Source organism: Phalacrocorax carbo, chromosome Z (assembly GCF_963921805.1).
Source record: "Phalacrocorax carbo chromosome Z, bPhaCar2.1, whole genome shotgun sequence".
Taxonomy (NCBI): Eukaryota; Metazoa; Chordata; class Aves; order Suliformes; family Phalacrocoracidae; genus Phalacrocorax; species Phalacrocorax carbo.
The window spans coordinates 42,265,393-42,291,068 of record NC_087548.1 but is presented as its reverse complement, the minus strand read 5'-3'; the positions used below and the strand labels follow the sequence as shown (position 1 = coordinate 42,291,068).

Sequence of the window (25,676 nt, the reverse complement as noted above, 5' to 3'; positions counted from 1 at the left end):
CCTTAGTATGCATGCTTTCTCTGCTAAGTAGCTGCCTCCCACCAGTCCAGCAATGGCTGGAATTCGGTGGTAAATAAAGTTTTCCCTGGACTGTGCCTGTGGTTTGTCAAGTGCACTGGACAAAGGTGCTATATAAATGTCACTAGTTATTTTAGGTGATTCCCCAAGGGAAAGCTGCTTTAAATGATGTCAGGAGTAAGTGTTTACCACATAGCTAGCAGACTGACATTATGCCTTTATGTCCCCAGAAAAGTATTCAGCAGTCTCCTCTCATGAGCCATTGCAACAGCTTGATGAAAAGTTTCACAGGAGTGACCAAGCACAGCCCCGTGCTCTATTATGTACATTCAAGGTGCAGGAAAATGAGGTTTGTTCTTGTCTTTTGGCTTGTTGGGTTTCTTTTTTAATATGGCATGTACAGTCAGCCTGGTTACTATTTTCTGCATAAGAAAATTCAGCCTTTTGTTTAATTTCTTCTGAGTGCTCCCCTACCAACTTCAATTGCATCAGACTGTTGTGGGGTCTTTTTGATACCTAAAGCTAGTGTAGGGCCACACAAAACTCAGTTCACAATTTTCTTGTGTTGTTACCACTGCACATTGGTACTTTAAACAAGTTCTTTGAAAAGCTATGCAGGATGGCTGACAATTTCTCTGGTGGACTGATGTTCAGCTTCAGAAAATACTATGTTTGAAAAGGAAAAAAAAAGGGGGGGGAAGAAAGTTAGTTGATATGAAACAACTCTCGCGGTGATCCATCAAGCCTGTACATGCATGTTGACATTCTTCTGGCTGCAGACTTGGCCAGCCTGAATTATACAAATACTTGTGGCAAGATCAGATATTTTCCTTTTGCTAGGCATGAAGAAAAAGAAATGCCTGATCTAGAAGACAAGGCTGGTAAAATTTAGCCTGGTGTAAGACAGCTGCCTGTGTTCCACAATTTGCAACAATTTGGCTTTTAATGCCTTTTTTCCCTACTCTTCCTGGCATGGATAAGTAAAGGGATCCTCAGCAGCCCTTGTCCTCAAGCCACATCTCACACAGCAGCACACAGTAGCAGCCAGTACAACTGACTATGCCGATCTGTAATCATCTTGCCTCCCTCCTGTGCAGCCAAAATCATCTTTCCTCCCCTCCCTCGCTGGTATTCTGACCAGCTTACAGCTATCAGTCTGCATAGCTGCAGTCTGGGATAGTCCACCGAACCCATGTGCCACAGACACAACCAGCGACAGGCATGGAGGAGAAGCATGTGCCATTTCTCCAAGCTCAAAAAAATACAAACACTTTTACTTAGAACTGAAACCAGATCACCTGTCTGGGCTGATGCAGTACAAAACCAGCGAGTCTAAGTAGGCTGGAACACACTGCATCAGAGCTTGAATAAAATGCGGTTTTCTTTAACTATTGTTTTTAGATAAGCAGTGTCATAATAAATAGACCTATGGAGAAGTGCTTGCTTTTCAGCTGCAGTAAAACACTCCAAATGAGTGCTTTCTATCTGACAGCCCTTCTCTCCCACTCTCTTCACCCACCTTCCTCCTATACCTCACTTGCACTGGACTTCTTTTCAGAATAAACATTCCTTCATCCCATTACCGTTACACACCCTTTATATATGCAGGTCAAGCACGCAGGAAGGATTGGAAGAAACCTATGGGCTATGGACGCCAATGCCCTGCTTTCACATGCACCTCTTTATAAATGTGGTGTACTCCACCTTAAAAGCAGTTTGCTGTTTTCTCAGCAGTCTCTGGACTGGAAACCCACTCCAGGGCCTCCCTGCTATAATGGGAGTCTCTTTTAATTCCAGGCTACACTGTTTTCCTCACCTGTTTTTTTGTGCTAGCATTATCGTTCAGTTGTAATACCTTTTCACCCTTGATGAATAGACATTTGAAGCATTTTTAGATGACATTTTTATCTGCTCTTGGTCTGCCTCTTTGCTAGATTAAAAGAACACAGGCTTTTCTTACATGGCACGTTCTCCACTCCCTTGATTTTCCAGTCTGCCTGCTAGACCCTTCTCCCTATCAGTCCCATTTTCAATTAAGTTTTTTAAACACGGGTGACCAGGTTTGTACTCACTATTCCAGGCGAGGTCTCGCCAGTGCCTTGTGTAATGGCAGCAATACTTCCCTATCTCTGCTGCAAATGCCTCTCCTCACACATCCGAGATCACACTTGTCTTTTTCATGGCTGTCTCCCGCTGGCACGCTGAGCCCAGCTAGGACTCCAAGCTACTTCTACTCCTCCGTCATTTCCAGCTGATGAGCACCTGTGAAACTTGGTAAAGCAGACAGGTCAGCTAGACAGAGGACTGCTCCTATTGCATCTCTTTATTTAAGACTGCTCAGAGGAAGAGAGAGGCATAAATGAGTCTGTAACAGCTGTCACAGCAGTTGTTATAGCCAGCCAAATCCTGTAAACGCTTTCCATTCCCATTCGCTCAGCAACCCGAGATCAAGACCAACCCACTAACAGCAGCATCTCTTGAGCACTGAACACCAGCTTCAGGAAGGTTCTCAGTGGGAGAGGAAGGCGTAAGAAAATAGCAGGGAGTGACATACAACCCCCAAAAAACCCTAAAAGTGATATGACATAGAGAAGCTGTTCTGATTGATTCTTAAAAGCCTGAATGGAATAAGCTAATTTGCAATGGAGATGGCAATTTTTTAATCAAAGATATGTGCCTGGTAAACGGGAGAATGACATTAATGTTGCTTCGGAAAAAATATTTTCATTGAAATACTAACATCACTGTCCATACTTAAGAGATTATACTTTAAAATCAGCAGACTTTTTTGTATTCTATTGCTTCATGTGTTGGAGAGGAGAAAGCCTGGTAACTATCCTCATGCTTTCAACATATTTTGTAAGAAGGCTAGCCATGCCATCATTAATATCACAAGAGGATTCATGTTTGTTTATTCTAAAATGAATGCAAATTGGACTTCATACATACCATCTTAAAGCCATGCTGAAACACAAGGAAGTCTGTTATCTTTATACCATGTATTTTAGGATTTTTTTTCTCTCTTCTCCAGCAGAAAACTGAGAGTTTATAACGCAGCAGTGCAACGGCCTCATTTGCACATTTACAGTGCTTGATAAGGGGTTGAAATGTTTTACTCCCCAGAGGTTCTCCTTGTTCTTCCCCCAACAGAAAATGTCTCCCTATATTTCTCAATATAGCTGTGACAATTTTTTCTAAATAATGTGTATCTAGCCTTTAGGTAATGCCTTGCATGCAGAAAAATGTAAAACCACTTCACACAGGACTCATGCAAATCATTTCACTACATGCCATGCAGCACAGAGTGGAATCCAAAGCGGAGCAGCCCATTCCTTATGGCACCTCCTGCCCATGGCCCTGGGACCTGGCTCATACCTGCGCAGCATTTCTTGCATCAAGTGCATCCTAAATTACAGTAAAAAAAGATAGAACTGTTGAAAACCCTTAGTTTCCTTAAGCCATACTGGACAGACATCCAAATGCATTCAAATATGCTGCCAAAAATCCATATTGCTTTTGCTCGGGAAATGAAGTAGCACTTTCAACCACCAAGTCACGCTGACTTTTTTTTATGTCAATAGCACTGTCTAAAACCTGGCTTTTAATAGCAGCCATATCACCGATCCCCATTTATAGCATTACTGTGGCTTGTGCCACAGCATACTTGTTGTAAAATTCTTCAGCAATAATGACAATAAAACCAAGACAATTACTCCTCCAAGAAGTAGAGTTGGGGTATTTTTTAAAGAACAGATTTGACTGAAAGGTAAAGATTAGCTTTAAATTCCTCCGCCCCTTCTTTTATTTGAATATGAAAGGAAGGTATAATACAGATGCTTACCTTGATATGACATTAAAAGACAGTTTGGGTCAATATAATTACCATAGAACACCAGAATTTTTAAAAAAAATCCTTAAATATTTGTACTTACTGATTTTACCCTTCAGATGCATTTTAGATTCTGGGGTAATAGGCTAAGTCCAAACCACAGATGTAGAAGTAACTACTAGACAATCCCTCCCTTAACGTGTATACTATGCATACAATATCATAGATTAATCCCCCCGCGAACATGAAAAAAATGTGTTTCTGCAACAACATCTTAGAACATAACCATGTGAGTCAAAGTGACCCCCAGAAGAGCTTCTTTGCACTTGACGGCAGGTTTATGGACATGTTGTAAATGTCAGACTACACCGTTTTTAATAATAAAAAAAGACACTATAATACTGTTTCCTTGTAACTGGGACAGAAAATCATTTGGTCAGAGTAAGAACATTTATTGGTTTTGACATAAAAATTTCTCGCTGTGAGGTGGAAACGCTGTACTCCAAATACCGGAAGAAACGTGAAATCTCAAGGGTTATGTTCAGTAACTCTTGGTTCAAAAGCAGACGAGGCAGGTGCATTATTTAAGAGCTTGTCAGAGATGATCTTCTACAGCACACTACTCCAGGATTCATCTCCTGCTATGCCTGGGAAGGGGATTCTCCGGTAAATATATGGCAGAACTGGCTGGCTGCGCATCACACCCATACTGCCTAAACCTCTTCACTACCACTGTGGTCACTACAAAATTTTAATAACTGAAAAGATCTTCAGTACTGAACGCAACTCCGCTGCCCACACACCCATGTAAGAGCAGGTCCTTGGCTGAGCTCCTCAGAGTGCGTTTGCTCTGAAAAATTCAAAGCGACATTTTTCTCAGCAGCCATACTTGATGTTCTAAAGCGTATTTTGTATTGCTGTGTTCAGTGTTAATTTGGTGCCACACAGACATAGCATATTCGATGCAAATGAGGAACAGTTGCAGCCCAAGCTACTGCTTTGAATTTCCTGACTCCTGCACATACAAAAACTTGAGCATATTTTATTTCATTTTTTTTTCCTTTTCATTTTTTCAGAGCATAAATCCTTGAGTAGAAGCTAGTCACATCAGGATTTCAGTAGCAATGATCACAAATAAACATGCTAGTAGAAAAGCAGAAGAGGCTCAAAGGACCACACTGTCAAACCAAACCAAGCCAAACCAAACCGACCCGATACAAATAGGTTGACTGGGTCCTCTATGCCTACAGGAGTGAGCTAGATTTTCAGCTGTGTAAGCCATGGGAGCATTGCTGTCTTCAGCACAGATGAGCTCATTTGTGCTAACGATCTGACCTATGTTTCTGTAGAAGACACTCCAGAAATACGTAGACCTGCATAGCTACGTTCCTGTTTCTCTCACACACTCATCATTATTTCAGGAAGGAATTTCCTGTGTGTTTCAGGTGCCAGAGTGAGAACAAACACAAAATCCTATTTGAATTATTCCAGTACAGACTTAAAAATTCCTCATACAGGAGAATCACAGTCAGTAAAATATAGCTTTTCTTTTTCCGTTTTATGTAACTGAGTAACTTAAAAAGAAATCAGAGAGAAAAATCACTTCCAGCTAAGAACAAGCAGGAGAAATATAATTGAAAATTGCGTATTTTTAGAAAATACTATTTTGAGGGAAAGTGCTCCCCCTTAAACAGTCAGAAAGGATACAAAGATTAGAAAGAAAAGGCTTTCCTGATGTATCATTGCACCAAACAACATTTGAGAGGGGAAGAAGAATACAGAGAAGGCAATGGTTGTACCTTGGAGTATGGTGGCCACGTTTGTGGCACAGAAGACATCTGTAATGAAACGTTTTGTACAAAATTGTCCTTTGCAGTGGTGAGAGAAACTAAAGAATGAAAAATGAAGGTGAGCCTATGTTTACTTAACTGAAAAACAGCAAAACAGCTCTGTACCATCTCTCACTTGCACTGAACCCTGAAGGGGAAAAAAATTAGGATGATTACACATTTAACTGCAGTAATCCTGGATTAAAGCATTTAATTCCTACACTGTTTACAAGTCATCAATACAAACATTAATAAGCAGATATATGTCAGGCTGCTTTAGAAGTATATTACTTTGCTGTCAAAACCATCTCTGGTACAAATTCAGGAGCACGCAATGTTTTATTCTTTTTAAAGGCAGGCTTTATCTTAGGAGTTTAAGTAATCTCTTATGCCTGAACTACTACATAAAAATATAACATCCTCTGCAAACATTAAGTAGGTGGTTTCTCTTTTGTTAGCAAATGGAGTATACCCTAGCCTTTTAAATTTTTGAATGTCTTTGAAAATAAAAGGTGTCTCCAATATAATATTTATAACAGGTAAATTATATCTCTTCAGACAAGAGTAACAATTAACAGAAAGCACCTGTACCATGTTTACCTTTATGAAGCATTATTGTACTAAGAAGCACAGAACCTCAATACGAGTGAAAACTTACACTATTCCGGAGGACATCTGGAAAACTCTTCACCGTTAACTCTAAGGGAACTGATACCTCTGAGGGAAACCTGTCTCTACACTCTCCTCCGTCAACTAGTATTACCCAGCCCCTCACGGTACAGTTAAATGTCCTCATCATCTTAAGCCTTGTTTTGGCATTTCAAAAAAACAAAAAATTTCTCAGCTTGGGTTTACATATGAGCAGTCACCACAGGCTGGCACGGCACAGCAGGACAGGTTTACATGCCTAGGAATTTCCAATACAAACAACGTCACTTTTCAGAAATGGGTTACAGGAAGAAGATTTAATTCAAATTTCCCCTTAGATTTCTTCCATTTCCATTCCTCCTGTAACAAATAGCACAACCCCTCCCACCCTCCACACCCCACACCCCCGCCCGCAACAGTGTATAAACTAAATTTCCCCTAGTTCACTTCAACCTGTGTCTTAACTGGAAGCTGGGTGAACTTCTTGATCTAAAACCAGCTGTAGTCAAGAAAAGCCTTTCCATGGGCATGAACAGGTTTCAGCTCTGGATAGGGAAAGCCAGAGCTGCAGTACAACATCACTCCCTATGTCCTGCTGAGCTCCTCATACTTCAGCAGGCATGGGAGCGCAAATTGCCCCCAGTTTCACTCTCTCCAAGGTATGGGATAATGTAAAGCTTTGTATCAGATGGGGAACTAGACAAACGGGAGGTGGCAAACTCCTAGATGACACAGCCAAAGTCTGTCTTGTGGCTGATGCCTCCAAGAGTTCAAAATCACTGCAGTCAGGAAACCTGGGAGACTATGAATTCATTGATTTTGCCAGCTTGGAGAAATTCTGTGAAACTCTACATTGTCTCTCAGTGACAAACCTGCAAAGTATCTTCAGTGGCATGCTTTGCAATGCCCTGTTGTCCTTATAGACAGCATTCTGCACGCGTAACTGAGATCACCACATGCAAAAAAGAATGAGGGAGGGAAAAAAATAGAAAAATGCATCTTAGAAGTTACTTATGTTTAATGCTTAAAAGTCTGAATGCACAAACAATAATCTACCATTATAGAAGTACTGGTGGTCAATACAATGCATTAGAACTATGTACAGTGACACAGTTTAGTATCAAAATCTTTCTACAATGTAGAGTATTACGAAACTGTTAATGACATCAAACACTAAGCACTTAAGACACCATTTTTTGCTACCACATTTGGAACTTCAATGAACAGTCCATTTTAACTTGCAGCATCAATCCATTTCTAGTATGAAATTAAGTAATTTTCTACTTATACAATAAGATTTATCTACACGGGTCTTTTGATTTTGATCCATAGCAGCAAAGGCACTGTACATCAGCAGATCCACAGACTTAAAGATTTTTGTTAAAGCATTCAAAAAAAAAGTCACAGATCATAGTTTAACAGCAACAACAACAACATAAAAAGATAACACGTTGTCTCTGGCACAATGGCTCAGTCTGCGTCCGTTTTAGGGACATCCAATCAAGACTTGGATTGAACTGCTGGCGAACAAAGCAAGTCCTTATCCCAGTGAGAATCCATTCCTTTTTGTATGTTGGAATGAGTACTCTTGTAAATCCTACCTTGGAGGTCATTGCTTTTGTAGTTTGTATATTGGTAGGCATCCATTCTTATTTCAGTGCAGTTTCCAAAGAACATATCAAATATTTTTCATAATCTCTTGTAATTGAAAAATTGCCCAAAGACACATATCCCCATTTTCAAGGAAACATTGCAAAAGTTTCCAGAAGTAACAAAGGTGATTCTTTGAGGCAACTTATTGTACTCTCTACAATATAACAAAGAGAGGTGTTTATATTAAAAAACCTAGCTTGACACCAAAATGCTTTATGTTTATCAACAGAAAAGCATTGAGAACAAATCTGTACACAAGATGCTATATTAACATTGCAAATATATAAATTAGCACATTCTTACTTAAAGTGAATTTATTTAGATGTGAACTGAATTTGCCATTCATCACAGGCATGTAGATTACTGGCTACAGTTTGCAATTTCCTAAGTTTCCAAGACTGTCTAAAATAGTTAAGATACAGCATCTTCCCACCAAATAATTATACTGTAATAACACTTAGAGGTCTCATCCAAGAACAGGACTAAAAAATATAACAAAGTTTACTTTTTTAAATAGAAACTACAAGTCTATTTAGTGTAACTTTAACTATCTCCTGAACATCCTTCTCCAAGATCCCCAATTCGTCCACCTGCAAAAACACAAAGTATACAATGCACCTTTCAAACTAAAGCCGGGCCAGACAGCTTTATTTAGTCAGTTCATTGTTAGAAAGCCTTCTTTAAACAAAATAAATACATTACAGCTATAATAATTAAAGAGTCAAGTTCACTGTTAAGTATGCTTATTCCATCTTCTTCCAAGTAGATATCTGACAATTTGGTATCACAAGTTCTTAATGAGCATTCACAAATCAACAGCAAGTTAAGAAGGTAAAAATAAATTCCACAACTGTGATGAGCATTTAAGTTTTCAGTTTAAAAAGAAAAAAGAAAAAGGAATATACAGCAAAGTGCTAGGAGAAGGAGTTCTGTCTGCATTCAGATTTGTCTCTAATAAATAACTTCGTAGACTGTAGCTTTCTTGTCCCCAGAGCCAGTGACAATGTATTTGTCATCCACAGAGATATCACAGCTAAGCACAGATGAGGATTCTTTGGACTAAAAGAAAGGGAGGGGGAAAAAAAAAAAAGATAAAAAGAAATTACATCTTTCCAATCCTTCAATCCAGAAGGGCTTGATGACTAATTGGAAGAGTTTACAGAGAGGGAATACACTAAAAGCTCATTTAAATATCAGTACAGTAGCGGCAGCTTTTGTTACAAGACTGTTTCTCCAAACTTTTTCTACCTAAAGCTTGATGGCAACAAAAAAATAGCAGCGGAAAGGGAAGTGAATGTTATGGACCTAGAGATAATCTATCAATCAAACAAAAAGAAGCAGTGCTTTCTATACACTTTTCAAGCAATGAGCACTTACTAGTATTTTATATATTAGCTTTTGCATAATAATGAATGAAAAGCTGCCGCCTTCTTTTTCTTCCCTCCCTTTTTTGTTGTAAATGAGAAACCTGTATGGAGAAGCACTATGAAGCCCTGCCCACCCACAGGTATGAAACAAAGGGACTCCACAGAAGTAACTGTATCTCCTCTCACTATTTCCTCATCACAGAAGACAAAAGCCTTGCACAAGGGAATTTATGTTATCAGGAAGGATGCGAATATGAAAAGGCACTATGGTGGAATAAGATGTGCAACAGTGTACAGCAGGTGAACGGGAGACAGGATATACCAGGTTGCAGTAGCTCTGTCTCTCCCAGCTTTTCTGTCTTTTCTGACATGATATGTACGTATTGTCACATTTTACTTGCTGTTTTAGTGCATGTTTTGTTTACATAATGTATGTCCACAATCTTTTCTGCCTGTCACTGCAAGAGCTAAACACTTCTCAGTCATGCCAAGTTTTTGCCAAGAAACCTCTGCTGCACTGCACAGAAAGTTTCTTTCTCTACCCCTCTTTAAGAAACCTGCACTGAGGTTTTAACATCACTTTTAAGGGACATGTGTTCTTGTTAGGGTAATTTGGGCTTTCTGTGGGAGGTGGTTCCAGCACTGAATAGCCTGCATTAAGAAAACTCAGACCTCAGCTTTCTCATGTCAAGGCAAACTGCACCGTCCCCCAAAGGCGGAGACATGGCAGGTATCAACACAGGTGAGATCTGACCATTTGAACTGGAACTTAATTCAAAAAATTCTCAGCCTAGAGGTACCTGTAGGCGAAACAAGAGAAAAACATGCCAAAAATCCTACTCTTCTTTTACAGGACTGAAGTGCCATTAAAATTGGGCACAGAGGGATTAAAGACTATAGAAAGGTTACAGCTTCCAGTTACACTCATCAGGACTCCTCCATACGGATACAGTCTTCAGCTCAGGAGCTGAATCCAATCCCCTGACTTTACACATCTCATCCAAGAAAATTACATGTGCTGAATATGACTTTCACTGTTTTAGCCACATTTTGGACTTTCAGTGAATAGCATTCACCTAATGGCACGACTTAGGTAATGTATTACCAGCAATACACACAAGAAGACGTTTTAAATTATTTTTATTTTTTAATAAACAATTTTGGATTAAAGGGCTACTTTACTGTAAGAGCTAAATTACTCAAATGTTAGGAGAAAAGCGTATCTCTCTTTAATTACAGAGAAAGTCTTAAAGGAACATAGTAATTAGCCAAGAATTTCCATTTAAAAACTCCTTAAGCTAATGACAGACCCTGAGATGTGAAGCTCTGCTGCACTGTAATGTATGTGGAAAATAGCTTTTAGGAGACTATTACCTGGAATATACTGGCTCCATAAGGTGTTCTCCAGGCATTAAGAAGATTATCTTTTCCAGTGCTTACAAACCATTTGCCTGCAACAGATTGTTTAAATGTTATTGTTGCATTTTTTTTTCAAGGAATGAACCCCAAGAAACAGATTAATCACATAAACAATGCATTCACACATTAGTGGAAAACATATCCAAAGAACAGTCACATTGTCATCTGGTTGCACTACAATGTTCGATCACAACATAAGCAGTTCACACAAAAAAGCAGTCATATAGAATTTTTAAAATAATTTTAATACTTTAACGGCTGATTTTTAATTATACCCCTAGTTTCATTTAAAGGTAATCTTGGAAGAATTTCTCAGGAGGAAAAACACTGGCATAGAAAGATTTGCTTACCACAGTGAGCAAATTTGAGTGACAACACACAGCTCTCATGAAGATGCAGTTGATACTTGTCCGGCTTAGTAACATGCAGCACCTCGACGTTACTGTTCTCCATTCCTACTGCCAACCACTCACCAGTTGGACAATAACCCAGTGAGAAGATCTGGAATTAGCAGAGCATACTCTTCAATCAGTAAAGAGTTGATCTTGAGATATTCAAAACTGACTCTTGCTACACTGCTAACACTAAGCAAAAACACACTTTGGTCTACTACAGTTTTAAAAACATGATAATCCAATTACTATAGTAATCAAGAAAGATTAGTTCATGTAAACAGAGCTCAATTACTGTAACAGTAAAGCACTGAATCAAGCTATAAAAGTTAATGTCCTACCTTATGTGACAGCATTTTAAAATATTTTCATAAAATATTTTTGAACAAGAATGTACAGAAACGGGAACAGATTGCACACAAGAACACTTTAATCTGGCAAGTCTTTTATAAAAAGGATTCTCCACTACTCTCATGGGAGAGGTACTAATCTGTCAAATACTCATAATCCAGAAAGATGTTTAGCCGCCACATCAAAAAAAAAAAAAAAAAAAAAAAAAAAAGAAAGAAGTGCCAGACTAAGTGAAAAATTCTTTGGAGTTCTCTTTGAGCCTGCTTTTTTGCTTTAAAAAAATACCCAAAACAAAAACTGCTGGTTTTAGAAAACCACGATAGATTTTTCTTAATATGGAAAAGCTTCTGAGATTGAACCTGTGATGTGAAGTCATGTTGCTGTAGCTGTCTTCCTTCTCTGAGATCCCAGGATCTGACCGTATTGTCCAAGCCTCCTGTCCAAAGTTTGGTGCCATCATTAGAAATGTCAATACAGCTTGCTCCATCCGTGTGGCCCTGAAATTGCCTGAAAATATTGAAAGAAGATACATGCATTCTCACACTGGAAAGAGTCAGTTCTGAGCATGTATACAAAATACTTCCTCCTTCTTTCAGTCCCTGACATGCAGCCATTACAGACAAGAGTAACGTATATTCCAATAGCAATGGGAGATTAATATAAACTCTGGGGCGATCACAAGTTTTGTGATGAATTGATGAAGCTGTCAGGCCAGACAGCCAAGCACTAATTTGATTTCAAGAAGGACCCTTTATGAGGCAGATACTCTGGTGATCTTTGCTGCTGACTGTGTGATACCCACTATTCAGCTGAAAATACCCTGCTCCCCCCAGAGGAATGTAGCACGATTGTCAAAATTCAATTAGTTTAAGAATATCCTGCAGGTCACCAACTAAGTTGGAAAAAAAAAGAACAGTCTACATGAGAAGGAATATCAGGGAGCAAAAGCCTGCCTTTACATGCAGTATTGACATATTACCTGTAACAGTATACACACAATGCAGTGCAAAGAGAAGCTCTGTATGACTGGCTCTTAGCTTACTGTACATTAGTGTTGAGCAGACACCCATACTCCTAAGATGCTAAATTTGTAATGCAGTAATTTACACACTTCTTCACTCACGACATATTTGCTGGTGCCCTGATTAAAGAGGTTGGAGTATGAGCACAGTGCATTGCATGGAAACAAAGAAAAACTATCTGTTCAAAGAACCTACAGCAGCATCAACACCAGCTGATCTTAGGAAATTATAGTTATGGGCTGGTCAACAGGCCTGGAATTATGAAACTCTCAAAACCTATAAACAATTATGTAGACTTTTATCAAGGTATTACCATGGCTATTGCCTAGCAATGAAACACTGGAAGCAGCTATGCAGACACTATGGAGAAAACAGCACAGGTATGCAGAAGAGCAGGTAAGGCCGTGTCAAATTAATTCTTCACAACCTGATGATCCAGTTCTGTTGACCTACCTTACTAAAGTTTGGTTATGCAGATCCCACACTGCAATGTTCCCATCACTACAGCAAGAGAAGCAGACCTTGGAATCGGGGCTGATAGCTAGGGCATAGCAAGCTGGAGCAGAAGATGTCAGCTCTGCTTTGATGCGAGGAGTTGGAGCTGCCAGGTCCCAAATGGATAACGTGCTGGCTTCCCCGCCAACAATCAGGGTGCGGCCGTCGGGGAGCAATCTGCAGGAACGGATGTAGTTATCTCTGTTCTGTGGAGACAGAAGCCATCGAGAGATTACTCATGAGGAAAGGAAAACAGCATTAACATGAGAGCAGAAATCCATAAAAGTATTGTATTCCCTCCTGGTTTTAATGAGCCATTTATACTTATGACAATGATAAAGTGTATTAATGCCAGAAAATTACATGACATTAGGGAAGTACTTAAACTTGATCTACAAAATTCAGTAGTGAGAGATATTTAATCTTAATTAGCATCAAAATGCAAAGACCTGAACCCAGCCCAAAACAATTCAAGATAGCTGTATTCGACAGCTTGTGTAGAAAGTTACATTTTCATACTCTGTTTATTTCAGCACATTAACCTCTCGGCATGGGGGAGTACCAAACTCCCTGCACACTCCCCCTGCCTCTGTTCCAGTGAGACTTGCTGCCACCATCTAGAAGATGTCAGAGGAAAATATTTCAGTAATTTTCTTCATTTGTGTAGCAACTTGTGTAGCAATTCATTATATGCCTACATGTGCTGCACAGTTCTCATTTTACTGCCTCTGTAACAAGAAACAACATCTTACCAAGAACTGGTAAATGACATGAGAAAAGCTGCTAACAATGGTTCATCTTGTTAGCACATTCAAATAATTTGTGAATAACACTCAGGGATATTTTTAATTGTCACATTAAGACAGGGCAACACATTCACACGCATACACAGACACAAAATACTGACACAATCTTCAAATATTCTTGGAGAACACAGCTCCAAGACAGCAATTTTTAGCATGATAGGATATCAAGCTTTAAGATTGCCAACAAATGTCAAAGTTTATAAACAATATTTGCTGTGCTGTCTTTGATCTTTCCCCCTACCAATACAATTTTAGGATATTAAAAATGCTTTGATTCATTGAGGGGAAAAAACCACAAGTACGACAAGAAACATACTTCAAATGCAGTTCTAAAGGAAAAAACAAAATTAGAAATGAAATATCAAGCTTTGATACCAATGACGGCACTCAAATAGCCACTGGTTTTTGTACCTTAACGGTATCATTTCAATCTTAGCACAACCTCCTATCTTCTTCCACTGTCGCATGCCGCTGTTCACCTACCAGACAGTCCAGCTGAGAGACGGGGCTTTTGTTGCCAGGGTGGCTGATGTCCCAGACTTTGACACACCCCTTCCCACCTGTGTACACGTGTCTGGTGGGGTTGCTGATGGTAACTGCACACACAACTTCCCCGTGGTTCAGAGTGTTGATCTGGCGGGCATGGCGAGGGATTCCTGGACCGATGAGGGCATCAGGAGGGAAAGGAACCGGCTGCATCTGACCATCTGCACTTACATGAAATGAGTATGCTCTGAAGGGGGAAAAAAGAAAGGGGGGGTGATTTAAGAAGATTTTTTTCAAGCCTATTTAAAAAAACAGGATTAAAGGTGTGTTTTCACTGCAGGCATTCAGATTGTACACTCAGCTCCTTCTGCAATCTTTTTAATCATATGAAGAAGAAATTATTTATTTATCTATAGCATGGCCCTCAAAGCATAAAGTTAGGTACTCTTAACACTGAAAAGTCAAATACCATCTACCAATCAAATGACCTTTTACAACTCATGCAATGATGATTTCTGACATGAGCGAGGACACATAACACCACTCTTAAACTTGGGGCACAGGGAGACCACTACATGCAGAGAAGAGAAGGAAGGTCAGGTCAGGGCCCCCCTGGAACACAGAAATAGTTGGCTGGCTGCTGCAGTGTAGCTGAGTGCCAGGGGACATTTGGTTGCTCCTTTACTGACTCTCATGTGCAAACTTCAGCTGGACTGCTGCAGAGCTGCTCCAAACACACCGCAGGTCCCACGCCCCTCAAGCAAAACTGCCCAGCACTGTACCTAAGGGTGCAGTGAAACCTCCATCGTCAAGGACTGAAGTCGTCAAGGAGCGATTGCTGACATCTGACATGACAGACCAGCAAAAATGCACCGGAATTTCTTTCCTTCTTTTGGATTTGCTGTCTTTTTTCTTTTCTCCACCCCCCTCACCCCTTTTTTTTTTTTTTTGTGTGTGTGTGTGTGTCTGTGTCTGCGTTGTCCGTGTGTCTGTGTGTCTCTGCCTCTGCATGTCTGTGGATGTGCGTCTGTGCGTGTATGTGTGTGTGTGTGTGTACCTGACACAACAACTACAGGTCCCAGTTTCTCTTGCCAGAATCAGGGCTTTCGCTGGAAACAATGTGTTGTGTGCCTGCCAGTTATGCCACCTGTGAATAACCTATCAACAGCTTCATCTCAGAATATTTTCCAGGGAGAGCAGTTAGGTTGTGAAATTGTCTTGTTCTGAGATGCCACCTGACACAACACATCTATTACACGAGCACAAACTTTATAAGAGGGCTCACCTACACATACCAAGGTATGCTTAACGGAACGCTTTGATTTCTTCAGACCTAAAAAGTCATCATAGTACTGATGAAAAATCCATTGTCACAGTGGTGGGATGAGACGAGCTCAGAAAAAAACCCAAACCAAAACCCCAACATTTTATGAGAATACGTAGGAAGATTACTTCCTTAATGGTTGCTTCACAGTCACTGAAGAAGGCAGTCTCCAGAATTCAGCTACTGATTTTGTTATTTAAGATTCATAGTTGATTTTGCTATTTAAGATTCATAGTACATTAACACTAGAACAATAATTTTCAGTGGGACAAAATGCAACTGCATTTTCACCTTTCTGCCCTATTCCCAGAGCTTTAGACACACTTCTCATCCTGTGCTCTGTTTCTTGTTCTGGCAGGTCTGAGTGACAGATCATATCATCATTCTCCGTTTTTTGACATTAAACACATTCAGGAAAGGGTGGGACAGATTTCTGTGGTTGTCAGAAGCACCAAACAGCCTTTATGAGTAGAATTAGTGTTCAATTATCACCACAGAAATCTGAAATGTCTTCCTCGTTGTCTCCCTAATTCCTGTTTGCTGCAGTAAGGTACTGAAAAAAGCAGCTGATGTTCACCTGAAATCTCTAACAAAACAAGTGGAACTTCATTATCACCTTTCTGCTTTCCATATACAGTCACTTTCTGCAGAGTCATGTTGAGCACTGAGTGTTATGATACTTTTATCAGCCAAAGCGATTTTTAGCATGCTTATAAAGTACACAGGGAACATATTTATCAATTACAGAAATAAAGTTTAGATCCAGAGTGATCTGTGGCCACATTATTCTCACTCTATTCATACCAGCCAGCACATGTGATTAAACTGGTGCAATGTTCCTCGGTTTGGTTTTGTGGTGGTTGAGTGGATTTGTTTTTTTTTTTTCCCACTCTGAGAACTAACACTGCATGTTGCTTATTTGAAGTACTCTAAATATCTTACAAATATCTGACACTATAAACACCTGGTGAGCACTTTTTTCTTCTTTTCACATTAGCTACCTTTTCTATTCTTGTATTGTACAATCCTCAGCATTTTGATTATCTCCAAAGTGGAAAGAGAGTTATTAGGAGCCAGATCCCCAATATGTCACACACTGTCCACTTCATTTCAGCAGACACTCAACAGCGTGGAGAATTTACACAACTTTTGCTCCAAGGGAAAATGAACAGTAAATGAGAAAGCAACAGTTCTGAATGATAGCTGTGAAAAGTACTGCACTTAAGATGAAGAAAAATCAATGCAATCATGCTTAAACAACCACAGATTTCAAAGGTTTTAGGCCCTATGGCAGACAAAGGACCCATACATTTAAATGTTTACAACAGTCATCAATATGTCAACAACATTCAAAAACCTTGGACATGCACCAGAATTGAAACGGTTTGATTTCAGTTTGCCTCACATTTTATTCCCCCCATCTCTAACACATGTGAGATGTTAGCAGGGAGGTCTCTGCACCCCTAGTATTGCTGTTTCTCACACCACAGCAAGCAAAGCCTGGTAGAGCCAGTCATCCTTCCCTCTGGGCAACCGACTCCACCAAGGATGAACTTGAACCCAGAGAACATTTAAACATTACATCAAGACATTTCTAAGTGCCTGCTGCATGTGCAGGATGAAGATCTGTGCCCTGCATGATTTTTAATGCAAGCAGCTAGTCCAAAAGCTGCTGCACACCAATTTCCAAACTTGTCTTACACAGCCACCTACCAGGGTAGTGCAACTATCACGAAAGTCAACTTGAGGTAGTAACTACTGTGTGATGACTGAGAGAGCAGGACACGGTTTATGATTTGTGTGATACATTACGTGCAAGAGGAGTTGCAGGCACTAGGACTGATTGCTTTATCACCATATGTTATTATTCCTGTACGCCTGCAAGCTCACTGGCACGTAAGCGTATGCATTTACCCACATGGATGCAAGTGTGTGACTACTCCCCAACTACTCCTCCACAAACATATTCGTACACACAAGAGCGAGGGAAAGAATGGCACAAGCACCCCCTGCCCTTCAAACTGTCTGGTATTAGCTGGTCACAGTTTCCCACGAGTGTCACGCAAGAAGTGGAACTTGAGGACCCTTACATAAAATCTGGATCAATATGGTTTGGATCACTGCGAGCAGAAAGTTCTTCGTAACTGTCTAATTCTTTTTCCGAGGCTCACAACAAGTGAAGCGTGATAGATCAGGTCACCTTTTATGGTCAGTTCCATCAAGGATGAATTTGAACATTATGATATGATAATTCTTTCCAGTGTTTTCAATCAAACAAAACATTTCAGTATTCCTCTCTCTGCACACTGCTTTATAGCAGCTGTTTATAGCAGCTGACGACTTTGCAAGTAATTGCAAGGCTTTTGTGAACAAAGAAATAATTTTTTTTTAAACTGAGAAGCAGGCTACAGTAGAGACAGAAAGAAGAGTTCCCATTCCAGTTTGCATTTCCATGTAAGACCAACCAGCCAGATTCAGCATATAACACCTTGAAGTTCAGCTTCTTTTTCCATTTATTTCTGCCTCCTTTAGAGCACCCAGTCCTTGTTGGCTGCTATTAGTCTTCAAAACAAATTTACAAATGGAACTTTAAGATTAAACAGTGTTTCTCCTGCTCTCGCCAAACAGCTATACTTACTCCTATTCACACAATAGTTTTCAGTAGCTAAGGGGAATTCCAGCCAGCAAGGGAACACAACTTCAACAGATGACTGACTTTTTAAGTTGAATATTTGATACTCACGGTTTTCCTCCTGGGATGCCTGCAAGATTGGGAGGGATGCCTGGGACTCGCATGTGATGATGTGGATCAAAACCAACCTATGGTTTTCCGCAAGCAAAACGAAAAGGTGTATTAAAGAGGGAGTTAGGCAAAGGATGACTGTTTAATTCACGTTCTCCATACTATACTCCCCAAATTACAAAAAGACTGAACTCAGTTTAACCCTGCAGCTCTTACATTTAATATAAACTGCTCTCAACACGAAACGCATTAGCGGCAAACACTCACCACCGGAGATCTCCCGTAGGCTGCTGCTGCTGCTGCTGCAGCAGCTGCTGCACTCATCTGAGGAGAAATATTGTGTAGACCGGCATAGGCAGCTCCAGGGCTGGTCAGCTCCCCATTCATACCAGCATGTGGCACAATCCCAAACGGAGTAGGGTAAGGACATGGCACTGCCATAGGTGTCCTTAAACCTGAAGCTATCGAGGGGGAAAAAAAGAGAGAAGTCACAAAGCCAGCCCAGATCCATCAGACGAAATTTGAGTTTGGCAAACAGTAAAATATATATATATAGAAATACATGCTGTATTAAAGTGCTGAAGAATCAGCTCAATATCCAGTTTAAGCAGCTGTAATACACTGCCTCGTCACTGTAGGTTTACAGGGAGCCTGGTTACGGATGAATGGCCACCATTTCACACCATTGAAATCTACAGACACTAACCTAGTGGGTCCACGCCTGGGGGTTTGCCAGGCACTGGCCTCAGTCCGGGAGTGGAGTTGCTGCCTGGAGTTGGGGCATCGGTCCGTGGAGTTGGCGTATTTGATTTAGACACAGGAGTGGTAGATTTCTCATTCTAATCACCAAAAAGGAAACAGGAAGACAGTTTGTTAGTTATTTTACTTTAGCTAGTGGTTTGAAAGAGAGCTGAAAACAACCAGAGTGTGCACGACTAGTGATATTTAGCTTTTGGGTTTGGGTTTCAACAGTCCCCGACAATGGAGAGAAGCTGCAGACACACTGAAAATTTTGGAATGGCTCTGGGAATTTATCTCAGGCTTCAGAGCTTTCCTTGTTGGGGTATCCGTAAGATTCAGAATGAGGTCCATGACTGCAAATCATTGCCATATGACAATTACATTAGCAGCATATGCAGAATCTGTCAGTGGTCTCACCCTGCTCATGGTGGACCTGTCCCATTATGGTTATGAGTTTCTGTGAGAGGCCATTGCTGGCTGGACAAGAAGAGCAGAAAACCCCCCCACAACTGACCAACAACTCATGCCCAAATGTGGACCTGAAAACACAGGACAGAGACAGTGATGGGTATAAAGTCAGGAACTGTGCAGTGTCGCTCTTGTGACAAGCTTGTTCATCAGACAAACCAGTGACTCCCGGACCTGAACCTGTCATTCCATCAACCTTCCTGAGCACTACATTCACTTTATGCTTTCTTTATCTCATTTCTTTAAATAATTGTGTACCCTGACCTGTGAAGAACTGAGAGGGGACTTACTGTGCAGCTCAGGAAGGTGATTAACTGTTGTCACAAACAGGAAAGGAAAGAACACCCCCAACTTACAGGCAGCTCTTTTTTTTTAAATATATTTTTGCATTGTGATTTGTGATGCAAGTCAAGGAAGGCTCTTGTAAATGACAGATTACTTTTTAGATAGAAAATAAAAATTATTGTTGTTGTATATGGCCTGGTAATTCAAACAAAGCTAACAACCAAATCAAATCCAAGCAGGGAACTGAATTTGCTATAAACCACAGTACTGAAAAACAGCTCAAGGAACCCCTGTGTACTCTTATTTATTCTCAGAATGACAGTTTTTTCATATGGGGGAGGAGAAAAACATCTCTCAGCACAGCCCATCTATCACCTACCCACACCACCAGTGAAAATAATCTCTTCCCATCCGAAAAAAACCCCCTCTTCCTATCCCCCCTCCAAAAAAAGGCTGTGGAATTTCTCATTATTTTATTAAATTCTCCTGAAGGAATAAATTCAACAAATTTTAAATTGATGCTTCATAGTGCTTTATTGATAGCTGTGGAAATCCAAATTTTGTCCAGACAGAAATCCGGTAAGCTTGTGTTTCAGTGTATGACTGTGGGTCAGGAGCATTTTGAAGCACTTACAAGGCTAAGTTCTTTGGATTTGGAGGAAGGAGTACTGCTGGAGGATGCAATAGACGCTGGACTAATTGGTGCATCTTTCTTCAGCAGTCGAGTCTTGTCCAAGCCATTCTCCCGTGGAGAGTGTGCTGGGCTCCCTCGTGGAGAGGAAGGATCCTAAACATCAGTAACGTGGGTTAGTGTAAAAACTCCATACTAGCTGCTAGTGCTTGTCTTGAGCACTTCTCCCTTTGGAATGAAGGTCTGTCATAAAAAATGACATCTTCCTTCAGTCCTTAATTGATTTAGCTGATAAAATTGTGAAATCAAGATGGATAATGAAAGACAACTTTTTATTTTTTGCAGTAAGTCTTAAAATTTGATGCCATTAACCAAGAAAAATAATATTAAAAATCTATAGCTATAGAAATAGGCAAATCAGTCTCATTTGTCAGGTGACAGACTGAAAAGGTTTGAGGCACTTGGAAAATCTGATAAAGTTCACAAAAGAACTCAACAGCCTGAAAGAAAGCACAGATACAGTTACAAGCTACATCCTATCTGCTCTGCTGGGCTGGCTTCAAAAATCTCAAGCAGACTTTTGGTTCATACAAGAAACAGAAGGGTCCTTTGTAGAAATAAGTGTTACAGATCTGGATGTGAGCCAACAATCCTGGACATGAGCTGACAATGTGCACTTACAGCCCAGAAAGCCAACTGTATCCCTGTGCTGCATCAAAAGAAGCGTAGCCAGCAGGTTGAGGGAGGTGATTCTGCCCCTCTACTCCGGTCTGGTGAGACCCCACCTGGAGTGCTGTTCAGCATTGGAGCCCTCAGCACAAGAATGACATGGACCTGTTGGAGCAGGTCCAGAGGAGGGCCACAAAAACTGTCAGGGGGATGGAACACCTCTCCTATGAGGAAAGGCTGAGAGAGTTGGGGTTGTTCAGCCTGGAGAAGAGAAGGCTGCAGGGAGACATTATTGCGTCCTTACAGTCCTTGAAGGGGGCCTATAAGAAAGATGGGGACAAACTTTTAGCAGGGCCTGCTGCAACAGGACAAGGGGTAATGGTTTTACACTAAAAGAGAAGAGATCTAGACCAGATATAAGGAAAAAAATTTTTACTGTGAAGGTGGTGAAACACTGGAACAGGTCACCCAGAGAGGTGGTAGATGCCCCATCCCTAGAAACATTCATGGTCAGGTTGGGCAGGGCTCTGAGCAACCTGATCTAGTTGAAGATGTCCCTGTTCATTCCAGGAGGGGTTGGACTAGATGACCTCTAAAGGTCCCTTCCAACCCAAACCATTCTGTGATTCTATCTGATTTGCTTTCTGCAGAAAGACTAAGTTCCCTCAGGCATTTCAAGCTCCTTTATGAAGGCAAAGGCTGTAATCTTATTCATACACCCAATATACACAGAAACCACTGAAGACACCCACCACTACCACCACCACTGTAAAGTACAAAAACCACCATTGTGCATACCTCATTGGAAACATCAACTACCAAGTTGTCATCACTCTTTTCACCATCGCTGTCCTGCAATGACAAATCACAATGTGTTAAAAACATCTAATATCCCAACATCTCTTAAGTACTAAGGAAAAATAAACCAGTGAAATGCAAGGCTGCTCACAACTACAAAACATAGCATTTGCTTTTACCAATCTTTATGTGACAATAAAACTATAATACTTAGGTGACCTACACAGCTTCTCCTTAACAGGTTGCACAGCTATAGCATTATTCCCTGGTTTCACATTGGTCAACAAGGAAACAGGATGAAAAACCTCATCCAAAGTTGCACTGCACTGAGAAGTGGAGCCAAGGCAGACTCCAGATTTACTAAGTCCCAGCCTAACTAACGCTCAGTCCTCTTGTCACATGCCTTCCAGGTGCCTCTGTATTCATATGGTTAAAAACACTATCAATCCTACACACTGAAACTTTCTATCTAGCATAGGTGTTAGAGGCAGGCAGTAAGAACCTGTTAAAAATTTGATCCTCAATTTTAAAACTAGCTATGCATCATGGATCAGGTGAAATTACAGAGGAATACTTAGTTCAACAATGTAGACAATTTACTCACATAACGAGCTGCTATTTCCTTCTCTTCTGTTTTCTGTTTTTTACTATCTGAAGAATAATCCGTTGAATTTCTGTGCTTTTCTGCTGTTCTGAAACTGGCAGAGGGAGATACAGAAGAGCTCTACAGTCAGAAAAGAGATGGAGAAAACATCAACAAATGCTCATTCAAAACAGTGGTTCATTTGTCACTATCCCTCAGTACAGCTTAACCTCATAATATGATTTGGAGTTGTTCTCACAGATAGGACTTTGGGTTTTAATCAGTGATAGCGACGCAACAAGGGTCTTGCATTAAAAGTGCACAATGCATTGCAAGAGACACAGATAAAGGCAATCAGCCAATGGATCGTACTCGCTATCTGCAGTGTCAATGGGATGAATGTAGAGCTACTTTGGACTGTTTTAGGAATACTGTGCATTGGCCTGGTTTTGACTTGTTTCCTCTACAAATATGCAGGGTTAAATCAATATTCCCAGAAGAGGGGGATGGGTGCCTACATGTGTATGTTTGCCTGTGTAAATCAAGAAGAACAAAGTAGTTCAAGGTAAGTCGCATTTCAGCAAACATTTGAATGAAGAGTTCTAGCAAAGAAGCAGCAAGCTTCTTAACAGTCTCGCAGCAGGAAAAAAAACAGGAAAACGCCTAAACTCATTTTATTTTGGTGCCTTTTGCAATTACAGACTGTGCCTGCAGTAGACAGAAACACAAGGCAATGTCTCAGGGAGTCTCTCTTGCCATTCTGCAGCCCTCACTAATGATCCTTAAAAAGCATGCATATGGGACAGGAGAGACAAGAAGATAATAGGTACTTTATGCACTGTCATCCAACAATTCTGCTCTACTCCTTTAAACAAGGCAGACGACATTTATCAACTCCTACCATATTTCCAGAGCTTGGTGGAGCCTGTGTCTTGGTATACAAAAAAGGAAGTAATGAAAGATGCAAAGTTCCCTCTGGGATTGATTTTAGCAGCAGCAGCAGCTTTTGGCCCTAGTTCAAGAACGCATTTAAGCATGCACTAAACTTTATCTCACACTGAAGTCAACAGTTGAACGTACATAAGTAAGGATGCGTTCAGGCATTTTGCAAAATTAGAGCTGACAGGAATGAAGATGAAGGTAATTCTCAGTTAAATTCTGCTGACTGTTTCCACCTCTCTGTCCTCTTTATATAAGAGGGTGGGAGGACTAACAACCAATGAAGTCTTACTGTCGGATTTTAGATCCTCCCATTCATCCAGAAACACTGGTTTAGGGGTTCTTCCTCCACACATTATAGACAGGTATTGTTCTGCATAAAACTATATAACGCAGCAGTTTGATTTTGGGGTTTTCAGTGCACACCCCCGTAGGTTTATTTTAGAGCTACTACCAGGAATGCAAACCAAGAAATTAGCATTTACATTGTGCAATTTCTGTTCCATTGCTATTACTGAATTTTTTTCTTTTCTTAACTTATTACATCACAAACTTCTGGTAAGGATTAAGAACATTTCACCACAGAACTTAAGCTGTGGTTGTTGCCCAAGTCACATGAGAGAACATTTCACCCTGCTGGGACACTCAGGTCCTCCTTTCCACTTCTCCAAAATTTCCAATTCTTATCAAAAGCAGCTCAGACTGGTGGAAAATCTTCCATATTTTTGTTTGGGAATTGTTAATAACCCTCTAAGTACACTGAGCAGAAATAAAAATTTTAGAACAAAGCTAGTGGTGAACACAGCCTCTGCCCTTCCCATTTGCCTGCCTGCCTGCATCCCTCTCTCTCACTGACAGTATAAAATAGGTAGACAACGGTTTCCTGTCCTGAGCAAACACATCTATCTTAAAATACATCACTGATTTAGCTTTAAAGCAGATCATTAACCAACTATTATAGTAAACGACACAAACTAAAAATGCTATTTTTTTTGCTCTGAAGAGACAACACTTATTAAGACATTTGGAGACAGTAGTGGCAGTAGGCACAGAAGCCCTTAAAATAAAGGCCAAGTAGAAATGCAACATTAAATGAACTGATGGCTTGAAAAATATATTTGCTTACTGCAACGATATAGCATAGTCTTTTGCAGAAGATCTTAATAGTATGCTCCTATTACATTTATATTCATTTACAATTTGGGAGGCAGTAGCTTGTAATGTGAATTCAATTCATTATTTCTCAACTTCACCCTACAGAAAGCAATTTGCTTTAAAACGAAGAAAAATAATCACCAGTAAACTACAAATTAGAGTGGTGTCTAAAGAATTGAAGTAAACTACTGCACTTATTTAAATAGAAATATTTATTTTCATAAATTTGAAACCATATAGTTTCATTTTTCACAATCTAGTTAGCTATGTGCTATAGATACCATTTTAATCTTTGATTTCACTGCTTAATAAAGTAATAAATTAAAGCTCCCTACTAGAATGATAAAGTAGATAATTACCACTAGCACATAAAGGATGAGCACCACATTGGGCATTGGGGCAATGCACACTGCTTAATGGTTTCTTCGTTTCAAAGATGGATCAGACCTGATACCAGTATGAAAAGCTCTTGCTGCGGTATCTCACCTGACACTAGCAGAAAAACGGAGACAATTGACCTATTGACAGCAGGCAGAATCCCATTCCCCAAACTGAAATTTGGCCAGTGTACTACGACTAACTTTATTTTGTCTCAAGAGACAATTACTACAGAACAAATCTAAACATTCTCACTTCTAATTGTCCTACCTCCCCCTTCCTTGCATGCTGCCAGTCAATCAGTATGGCTGCGGTCCTAGCTTCTCTTCCCTTCAACATGCAACGCACCTGCCACATAAAGATCTCTGACTCATGGGGTCTCTGGTACTGGTGCAGACAGATCTAGATTTATCTCTTATGCTAAGTAATAAAGACACGTCATGCCAATGAGCTATGGTATAGATCATCCTATGGACCTAATGCTCACTATTTTCAGCATGTGAGGGACAACATTATTACCCATACTGAGTTCTCACTATCGTTTGCAATGGCTTTTCAGCCTATATACACTTCTAAGGATTTATCTTCAGTGAGAAACTCTGGGATGTAACAATGTCCTCATGGTTTCCACAGACATCAGATTCCTA

General features: G+C 40.3%; 1 protein-coding gene across 3 annotated transcripts in view; it reads right to left on the bottom strand.

The window, feature by feature from the left end:
* Positions 1 to 7,324: 7,324 nt before the first annotated feature.
* The window catches only part of LOC104045385 (TLE family member 4, transcriptional corepressor), a 99,844-nt gene continuing 81,492 nt past the window's right edge, over positions 7,325 to 25,676 (bottom strand). For all 3 annotated transcript variants that reach the window (XM_064438030.1, XM_064438031.1, XM_064438032.1), the window contains 12 exons: positions 22,579 to 22,698; positions 21,975 to 22,028; positions 20,511 to 20,663; positions 19,089 to 19,221; positions 18,650 to 18,843; positions 18,383 to 18,459; positions 14,313 to 14,562; positions 12,982 to 13,229; positions 11,866 to 12,013; positions 11,114 to 11,264; positions 10,719 to 10,795; positions 7,325 to 9,036 (listed from right to left, as the gene is read on the bottom strand). In XM_064438030.1, the coding sequence (XP_064294100.1) occupies positions 8,929 to 9,036; positions 10,719 to 10,795; positions 11,114 to 11,264; positions 11,866 to 12,013; positions 12,982 to 13,229; positions 14,313 to 14,562; positions 18,383 to 18,459; positions 18,650 to 18,843; positions 19,089 to 19,221; positions 20,511 to 20,663; positions 21,975 to 22,028; positions 22,579 to 22,698 (1,713 nt within the window). In that variant the 3' untranslated portion in view covers positions 7,325 to 8,928. The remainder of the gene's footprint in view (positions 9,037 to 10,718; positions 10,796 to 11,113; positions 11,265 to 11,865; positions 12,014 to 12,981; positions 13,230 to 14,312; positions 14,563 to 18,382; positions 18,460 to 18,649; positions 18,844 to 19,088; positions 19,222 to 20,510; positions 20,664 to 21,974; positions 22,029 to 22,578; positions 22,699 to 25,676) is intronic.